General features: G+C 34.8%; 1 protein-coding gene across 1 annotated transcript in view; it reads left to right on the forward strand.

The window, feature by feature from the left end:
• Window positions 1-10,333, forward strand: part of LOC107578432 (receptor-type tyrosine-protein phosphatase mu-like) — a 97,833-nt gene that overhangs the window by 56,755 nt on the left and 30,745 nt on the right. The window contains exons 6-8 of the mRNA XM_016264389.1: window positions 1,005-1,313; window positions 2,716-2,825; window positions 10,058-10,259. Coding sequence (XP_016119875.1) covers window positions 1,005-1,313; window positions 2,716-2,825; window positions 10,058-10,259 — 621 coding nt within the window. The remainder of the gene's footprint in view (window positions 1-1,004; window positions 1,314-2,715; window positions 2,826-10,057; window positions 10,260-10,333) is intronic.

A 10,333-nucleotide genomic window follows, 5' to 3' on the forward strand; every position in this document is an offset into this window, starting at 1 on the left:
ACTTCTTTTGGACTGAAGCATGCAACACCCGCTGAGTGCCATAAAACAGCTTGAAAGATCAAAGACCATTTTTAATATAACTCCGACTGGATTCGTCTGAAAGAAGAAAGTCATATACACCTAGGATGCCTCGGGGGTGAACTAACCCTTTAAGCGCAGTGCATATATATAATTTTTATTTCAGTTTTTTTGCTTGTTAATTTAGTGCATCATGTGTTTTTTATGTATTTACAATGCAACTATTTCTCTTGCGTTGTGCAGATCACATAAACCCCCCCCCCCCCCCCCCCCCCTGTATTTCAGATCTCATGCTCAGCCCTCAAAGAATCAAAGTAGTGAACATCAATATATGATTAATTACATTTAATTAAAAATGAAAATTTTATTTACAATTACTTGTATAGACCTGTGTTTTTTTTTAGTTTTTAGTATCATTGAGATACTGTTAAAATTTTGGTTATATATAAATATGCAGAGGTGGCCAAAATTATTAGAACACTAGTATTATATATAATTTTTATTTCATTTTTTTTTTGCTTAATTTATTGCATCAAATAAAAATAAAAAAAAGAGAAATGTTGCCTCGGAAACTAAAATGGTAAATTTTTTTATATTTTATTTCATTTAACATGTATTGTTTATTTACATTTATTGTTTTAGTTAACTATAATAACTAGTAGAGATGGTGCAGACACATTTACACTAAATACAGTTGATAAAATAGTGTGTTTTATATCGTAGGTTTTTATGTGTTTACAATGCAACCGTTTCTCTTGTGTTGTGCAGATCACATGCACGACCCTTGAAGATGATTGTGGACAATATATTTAGTTTTTTTCATTTATTTTAGAATTTCGGTCACATGTTTTGGTACAAAAACAATGGAGATCTCATTTAGAATTATATGAAACTTAAAATGCAACTGATAAAATGTTGTTTTTCTTGCATTTGAAGTATTCTAGGCTTTTATTAAGCGCAGTGCATGTGGTTCTCCTGTGTTTCAGATCCCATGCACGGCCCTCGGCGGCTGCAGGTCGTCGACATCAAATCCAAGCAGTTGACGGTGCGCTGGGAGCCGTTTGGATACAACGTGACGCGCTGCTACAGCTACAATCTGACGGTGCAGTACCGCTACACGGCTAACGGTAAAGAGGAGACGCGCGAGGAGACATGCTACGATACTCTGAACGCCGCGCCGCAGCACACCATCCGCAGCCTGCAGCCCTACACCAACGTCAGCATTAAACTGCTGCTGCGCAACCGCGAGGGAGTCAAAGACAGCCAGGAGCTCCGCGTGCTGACCGACGAGGACGGTCAGTCATCGCATGCATCCTAATACTGCATTCAGAGTCATTTACACAGAAAACATTCTATTAAAAAAAAGGAAAAGGTATTTTATTGGTGCTTTTAGGATTTGGCTGCAGCATCAGACAAAAACATTCATTTTAATGTTATATTAAGAGTCCACATGAAAAACATTGACATTTTGTATAAAATGTTTTATTTAAAAAAAACTGCATTTTATTGGTATTTTTATGATTTAGCTGTATTATCATGTTTTTTTTGTTTCATTTTTAAATTCCCTTAAAAACAATTTTAAGAACAAAAACATTTATCTTAAGGTTACATTAAGAGTCCGTATGGTAAACATTGATGTTTTTGATAAAACTGAAAAAAAAACTTTTGATAAAAAAATTATATAATATATAAATGTGTGTGCGTGCAATGATTGACAAAACATTTTATTTAAAAAAAAATATTATTATCATTGGTATGTTTTATGATTTCAAATTTCTGAATTTTCTTGCAAAAGCAAAACATTCATATTAATGTTATATTAAGAGTTTTATAAAACTTTTTAGTAAAAACATTTATTTACATTTTTTTTTTATGATTTGGCTGCAGCCTCAGACATAATTCAAGTTTAATTTATACATTTTCTTGCTAAAACAAAATTAATTTAATCTTAACAACACATTTAACTTAATGTAATATTAGGAGTCTGTATGATAAACACTGACATTTATTTAAAAAAATTATTGGAATTTTCTTGCTGTAGCATTATATATGATTCAAGTTTGATTCCTACATTTTCTTGCAAACACAAAATATCCGTATGATAAAATTTAACATTATTATAAAATGTTTTATTTATTTTTTTAAATAATAAAAGAAATGTTTTTTGATTTGGTTATGGCCTCAGACATGATTCTAGTTTAATTTATAAAATGTTCTTGGTCTTTTACATTTGTTTTTAATAAAACCCTGTGAAAACACTTTTTTTTTTCATCATGAATAAGGTCATTAGTGTTGAACATAATTCCATTTGCATTCATGAATGGCTTGGGTTCTTCTTCATGTCAAGTTTCAGTGTTAAGTGTGTTATTTCTCCTAGACAATAGCGTCCGTTTAAAACGCGTGTTTGATGAGGAACATTTGAACAAGCCTGCTGTCAAGGCTGAAGCTCGAACCTCTGGAGAGATGCTCAGAGGTCAAGGAACAGCAAGCAGGCCTTGGGTCGTGTCCATATTCCTTTGACTGAATAGATGAATTATCCTTCTCATGCTTGGAGGCCGTTCAGCTTAGCATTACATATTGAATACAAGAGAATATTGATTTAAAACGCATCCGAGTCTCTTCAAATCAATCAGCAGACGCTGATCAGTTCTGTGTCTCGCTCTTTTGTTCATTTCTTGTGTTTTCTCGTGTTTCCAGTTCCCGGCGCCGTTCCGCAGCAGTCCATCCAAGGAAGCACGCACGAGGAGAAGATCGCGCTCAGATGGAGAGAACCGCTCCAGACGTACGGCATAATCAAACAGTATGAAGTGAGTCCCGATTCCTTCAGCCTTCAGCATTCATCTTCAGCCGAACGCCGCCGTATTTCATTCTGCACGCTCTTAATTGACTAATAAATCTAAACTAATAACCTTTAGATCTGAAGGAGCGAGCATGTTAACACGATCTGTTAGCAGCGGCGCTTTCCGATGGAGTTAACCGGCGTTCAGGTCAGCAGAGCCGAGAGATTCCATTAAAAAAGAGCCCTGCAACAATTACAGCCTCCCGCAGGAACGACACGAGGACGGAGGAAAAAAGACCGCAGTAATCTCACACCCCACTACAAAAATATATTAAGAGTTTTATAAAACTTTTTAGTAAAAACATTTATTTACATTTTTTTTTTATGATTTGGCTGCAGCCTCAGACATAATTCAAGTTTAATTTATACATTTTCTTGCTAAAACAAAATTAATTTAATCTTAACAACACATTTAACTTAATGTAATATTAGGAGTCTGTATGATAAACACTGACATTTATTTAAAAAAATTATTGGAATTTTCTTGCTGTAGCATTATATATGATTCAAGTTTGATTCCTACATTTTCTTGCAAACACAAAATATCCGTATGATAAAATTTAACATTATTATAAAATGTTTTATTTATTTTTTTAAATAATAAAAGAAATGTTTTTTGATTTGGTTATGGCCTCAGACATGATTCTAGTTTAATTTATAAAATGTTCTTGGTCTTTTACATTTGTTTTTAATAAAACCCTGTGAAAACACTTTTTTTTTTCATCATGAATAAGGTCATTAGTGTTGAACATAATTCCATTTGCATTCATGAATGGCTTGGGTTCTTCTTCATGTCAAGTTTCAGTGTTAAGTGTGTTATTTCTCCTAGACAATAGCGTCCGTTTAAAACGCGTGTTTGATGAGGAACATTTGAACAAGCCTGCTGTCAAGGCTGAAGCTCGAACCTCTGGAGAGATGCTCAGAGGTCAAGGAACAGCAAGCAGGCCTTGGGTCGTGTCCATATTCCTTTGACTGAATAGATGAATTATCCTTCTCATGCTTGGAGGCCGTTCAGCTTAGCATTACATATTGAATACAAGAGAATATTGATTTAAAACGCATCCGAGTCTCTTCAAATCAATCAGCAGACGCTGATCAGTTCTGTGTCTCGCTCTTTTGTTCATTTCTTGTGTTTTCTCGTGTTTCCAGTTCCCGGCGCCGTTCCGCAGCAGTCCATCCAAGGAAGCACGCACGAGGAGAAGATCGCGCTCAGATGGAGAGAACCGCTCCAGACGTACGGCATAATCAAACAGTATGAAGTGAGTCCCGATTCCTTCAGCCTTCAGCATTCATCTTCAGCCGAACGCCGCCGTATTTCATTCTGCACGCTCTTAATTGACTAATAAATCTAAACTAATAACCTTTAGATCTGAAGGAGCGAGCATGTTAACACGATCTGTTAGCAGCGGCGCTTTCCGATGGAGTTAACCGGCGTTCAGGTCAGCAGAGCCGAGAGATTCCATTAAAAAAGAGCCCTGCAACAATTACAGCCTCCCGCAGGAACGACACGAGACGGAGAGAAAAAGACCGCAGTAATCTCACACCCCACTTACAAAAATATGTTCTAAGAACGTTTCCATTAAGTTATTTCTGTGCTTAATGGAAGTACAGTTTTTTTTCTTGTGAAAGGGAACATTCCGTTCCATGCCGTCGCCATGGGAACGTTACTTTTGAGTGTTCTCTGAACATTCTGTAACATTCGTGTAACATTTTTAAAATGTTGCTACTTGTTTCGGAATGTTCGGAGAATATTCAAAAGTAATGTTCCTGTAATGTTCGCAAAATGATACAAAATGGAATGTTCCCTAAATGTTCATGTAACCAAGAAAAAACATTTCTAAAACATTTGGAGATAAAAAACAAAAAAAACGTTTTGAACATTCAGAAATAACGTTTTTGTAACTTAAAGGGATAGTTCACCCAAAAATGAAATTTTTGTCATCATGTATGAGTTTCTTTCTTATGTTGAACATAAAATAAGATATTTGGTAGAATGCTGGAAATCAAACAGTCGACGGTCCCCATTGACTTCCATAGTATTTCTTTCCCTACTATGGAAGTCAATGAGGACAAACAACTGTTCGGTTCTTCAAAATTCTTCGAATTCTTTGTGTTCAACATAAAAAAGAAACTTAGACATGAGTAAATGATGACAATATTGTCATTTTTGGATGAACTATACCTTTAATTATATTTATATTTTTTGTCAACTGGATGCGCTCTCTCTATAATCACTTTTTCTAGCTCTTAACTCTTACTGGATGATGACTATTTCTCAGAATGGAGAAGTATCTGAGGTTGTGTTCATACGAGCTAGTATAAACCGCATGAAGCCTCATCTGATGTGTGGAAGAGCAAACGCTGAGCTGTTCCTGCCGAGGGGATTCTCATTGTTTCTGTGGCAGTAAAAGACTGGGATGTATGGCACTGGAATAACAAACAGAAGCACATACCGCAGCGCTGGACTCACAGCAAGCTCACGCAGCAGGAATGTGGCAGGAGGAAACATGTTTCCTTTACGGGAAAAAACACTGATTCAGATTCCGGCTCTGATAGTGCTGTTAATCTATTGAAAACAATATCTACTGTACATAATCATCTGAATTGAGTACCTTGCTCTTAAATTTGAAACAGCTTGTTGAATAACTAGGAAATACATTGTGTTATGGAAGTGAAATGGGTTGCCAGCGCTAAAGCTCTAGTCTGTGTGTTATTAAAGGAATAGTTCACCCAGAAATGAAAAAGTGCTCACCCTCAGACCATCCGAGATCAGGATGAGTTTGTTTCTTCATCAGGTTTGTAGAAATGTAGCACTGCATCAGTGTCTCAGCAGTGGATGCTCTGCAGTGAATGGGTGCCGTCAGAATGAGAGTCCAAACAGCTGATAAAAAACATCACAATAATCCACAAGCAATCCACAGCACTCCAGTCCATCAGTGAACATCTGGAGAAGACAAAAGCTGAAACTAATCCAGTTTTAAGACACTTTTAACTAAAACACGAGTCCATAATTCCATCCAACAAAAATGTTCTAAGAATGTAGTGTTTAGCATTTGACAACCTTTGAAGAATGTTTTTTTTTTCTTGGTTATGCGAACATTAAGGAAACATTCCATTGTATCATTTTGCAAACATTATGGGAATGTTACTTTTGAATGTTCTGAAACAAGCAGCAACATTTAAAAAACGTTAGATGAGCGTTCATCTGAAACGGAAGTTCCACGAATGATGTATGAATAACGTTTTGAGAACATTATTATAAACCAGATCACTTTCATTCTGTTAATGTTACTGGAAGAAAGTCTGTTTATAACGTTGAGCGAACATTGCCAGAACGTTCTCAAAACGCTCCTTGTTAACTGGATAGCTCTTCCTCCAGTGAAGACGTGTTCTGGTGTGAATCAGGAGAGAAATCTGCACAGATCAAGCAGCGTTTAAACAGCTCTAAACACATATGTGGCTGGATGTTGATGCGAGAGACAACAGCAGATGCACTTTTTCACTGGAGGAAGCGTTATTATGGATTATGGACTCATATTTTAGTTAAAAAACATCTTGATGGATTTGTTTCAGCTTTTCTCCAGATGTTCACTGAAGGACTGGAGTGCTGTGGATTATTGTGATGTTTTTAATCAGCTGTTTGGACTCATTCTGACGACACCCATTCAGAATCCATTGGTGAGCAAGTGACTAAACTTGCAGCTGCATAATGCAAGACCCTCAAAGACTCAAAGTGAGGAGAAATGTGTTGCGAGCGCCGTCTCAGTCCGTCTATTATTGAAGCACGGTATGTCTTGGCTGTTCCATTGTGTGCTGAGTTTTGTGATGATTTCAGAAGCGCGTGACTCATTCTGCGACTGGAAACTCGGAACAAAGCGCCGCTCAAAAGACTCATTGTTGCAGAACTTCATTTGTGGAAATGCGACCAATTAAGCTGTCAGGTTCACGTTCTGAAATTACATTCTGTCATCGCGCTCGCCGTTAAGGAAGTGTCAGGGCTGCGATCGGTGCCGTTCGCAAAGGACCAAACAAAAGCGTTCTGCCTCATTAGAGTCGCTCCGCCGTGGCATTTAGTTTCTGCAGGGTTGAAGCGATGCAGGTGTGTTTTCCGTCACACGGATGGGCTTGGGTTTGTGCAGTAATTGCACCGACAGCGAGTCGCCCCAGTGCATTCTGGGTTAAGTGCTTTGCTCTGAAACACAGTAATGATGTGATGATGATAAATGTGCTGATCCGGGGTCAGGCCTCCATTGCCTTCATGAATTGCACACATGTGTGTTTGTATTTGACTCCGGTCTCGTGTCAGGTTCTGCATCAGTTGAAGAGAAACCTGCTGGATTTTGGAGAACTGATTTAAACCCAGGGGTTCTCAGTCTTTTGTGTGACATGGACCCCCAATAATGATCATCCTCATGTCAATCACTGTTATTTTAGCATCATTGAGGTGCTATTATAGATTTTATTGATAGATTATTTAGATTATAGAGTTTCCATTTTCATTTTAAATTTTATTGAAGGTTTCACAATTTGCTGTTTTTTTTATATATTTCTTTATTTATTTGTTTTTAATATATCTATATCATTTCTATACATTTTTAGTTTTACTTTTGCAATTACCTGAAATAAAAATGTTTCATTTTAAATTAGTTTTTATTTTTAGAATTTTCATTTTCCATTTTATTAATGTTTTTGTCATTTTATTGTGTGTTTTTGTAATTTTTATTAGATTTATTATTTATATTATTTTATTTCAATTCAATTTTTTATGTTTTTAGTTTTAGTTAACTATTATAACCCTGATGTTAGTTCTATAATATCTTGGATAAAAACCCAATTTAGACTAATTTAAATAGGTATACTATTATATACTATACCAATTTATAAATATTCAGTTTATAAATAGTTTATAAAAATAAGTAGAAGTTACAGTAGGGTTTTTTTCTTTTTACTCTATTTTTAGGGGTATTTATTTATTTAAATATAATTTGTATTGCTTACTTATCAAATTATTTTAATGTACTTTTTATTATTATTTATTTCTTTTAATACACACGTCACATCCTTTCCTTTTCCTTTAATACAATTTTTTTTTTTTATTTTAGTTTATTTTAATATATTTATTTAATGACTGTTTATTCATTTTAATATTTTAGTATCATTTATAATTTATTTATTCATTTTTTTAAATATCATATTTATTTATTTAGAGTACTATTTTAGTTTATTTTTTTCTTAACCCTGTTTCTCTCTAAACTGCACCCCAGTTCACTGCAAAAAATGCTTTTCTTATATATTTTTTTAAACAAGCAAAATAATCTTGTTTTCTGTTTTAAATTATTTAGCTAGTGAGGAAAAACTTAATTTTGACTCGTTTTTTTTTCTTCCTGAAAACAAGACAATTTTGACTTTTTCAAACTTTTGAATCCTTCTTGATATCTTGGCTGGAAACAAGACAAAAAAAAGCATTTTTTTGCATTGTTTGGAAACCCCTGCTTTGACCAAGCTATCTGTTTGCCCGACCAATGTTGCTGAGTGTTTGAAACATGCTTGCAAATATAGACTTTATTTTGCAATTCCATTTGGTACCGCATAGAAACAGCACACTTTTCCTGTAAACACGGTAAATACGTTCAACACCTGTTAGCAGCTGAAATCATCAAATTAGCCAAAATACTGACTGAACAAACACACATGTGAATTCTGAGGACTTTTACAGCTTGAACTGGATGTTTACTAAGTGCAGTATTTTCCTGTGCATTCGTGCCGCACAGTTCCTGCTTGCTGGATTGTTTGTGCATTGTTATTTATCAGGAATATTTGATATTCCGGGGTCGTTTTCCTGTGTTGATCCATCTACCTGTCTTAGACTAATAGCAAAGAGCCACTTGATATTTCACAGCTGATGAGTCCCATCGCCGCTCTCTTTGTGGCCTTAAATTGGACTCTGAATAGAGTTGCATTAGCCGCGCCGCACATTAGCAGCTGAATGATTTATTCAAATCAAGCCCCTCAGCTACTTCTCATCAAGCTATATTAGAAGCGCGGGGCGTCTCGCTCTCGTCTCGCCTCCCGCTCGAGCAGAAGAGAGTGAAGGAGAACAAAAGTGAGGCTCCTCCATCATAATAAAAGATCATACACAGAAACGCTTCCTCGTTATTCTGCACGATCCGCTCTGATTGTTATTGCATTCTGAAGCTCGAGACAAGCACTTGATTTCTTTACATCAGGGATTCACAAACCTTTTTGTCAGCCCAACGCCTTAGACTTTAAATATTTACTTCAAGCCCGCCTGGGATTTTAAGTTAATATTTAAATCATTTCATGAAACATTCTTATGTTCGCGCTTCTCTGATGTCTGCTAGTGGTCACATGACGTGCAAGTACATAGATCAAATGTTTCTTTCTTTTTTTAGTTAATGTTTTATTTTGACTTCGTGGCTGGACTTTAAAATGAACTCTTTAATAAGGAATTAAATGTATTATTTTGTGTAAGTCCACATTAAATTCACTCTTGTGTTTTCGGAGCCCAATCAAGTTGAAGAATAATAATAATAATAAACTTATTATTTGAACTAATTATAAAAATGCAAATTGAATTTTTTTTTTGTGTAAATTACAATTGTATTATGTATATAAGAATTTTATTTTATATAATTTATATATGTATATAAGAATTTTGTTACAATACTAATATTTATATTAATTATTAATATATATTTTAATTATTATATTTTAACTCTTTGAAAAACGAAGACAAAAATGTATTACTGTTGTAAATTGCAACTATACTATAAAATAAATATTAATTATATTAATATATTATTGTAATATAAATTATCCTGCTATATTACATTTTATTATACTGCGTTAAATTATTATTATTGTAATTAATGTTTTAACTGTTTACTATTAAATACTGTAAAATTACATTATATTAATATATTATTATAAAAGTACATTATATTATACTTTTATTTTACACTACAAGTTACAATACTAATATTTATGTTAATTATTATTTTATTTATATTATTTTGTATTATTGTTTTAACTTTTATTAAAATAAAGACGCAATATATTACTGTAGCAAATGACTGTACTGTAAAATAAAATACAATAATATTTATATAATTTTTTGACTCTACAAATGAGAATACTAATATTTATGTCATAAATAATTGAGTGTTTGTGTGTCTGCAGATCTTCTATAAGGCCGTCAGCTCCTTCGACCCTGAGTTTAATCTGTCCAATCAGAGCGGGAAGGTGCTGAAGCTCAGTAACGAGACGTCTCACGTCTTCACGGCTCTGTATCCCGGATCCACGTACTCCTTCACCATCAGAGCCAGCACCGTCAAAGGATACGGACCCCCCACCATCACACAGTTCACCACCAAGATCTCACGTAAGAGCCGTGTGTGTGTGTGTGTGTGTGTGTGTGAGAGAGAGAGAGAGAGAGAGTGTGTGTGTGTGAGTGAG

This window comes from Sinocyclocheilus grahami, unplaced genomic scaffold (genome assembly GCF_001515645.1).
Source record: "Sinocyclocheilus grahami isolate Dianchi unplaced genomic scaffold, SAMN03320097.WGS_v1.1 scaffold32.1, whole genome shotgun sequence".
Classification (NCBI taxonomy): domain Eukaryota; kingdom Metazoa; phylum Chordata; class Actinopteri; order Cypriniformes; family Cyprinidae; genus Sinocyclocheilus; species Sinocyclocheilus grahami.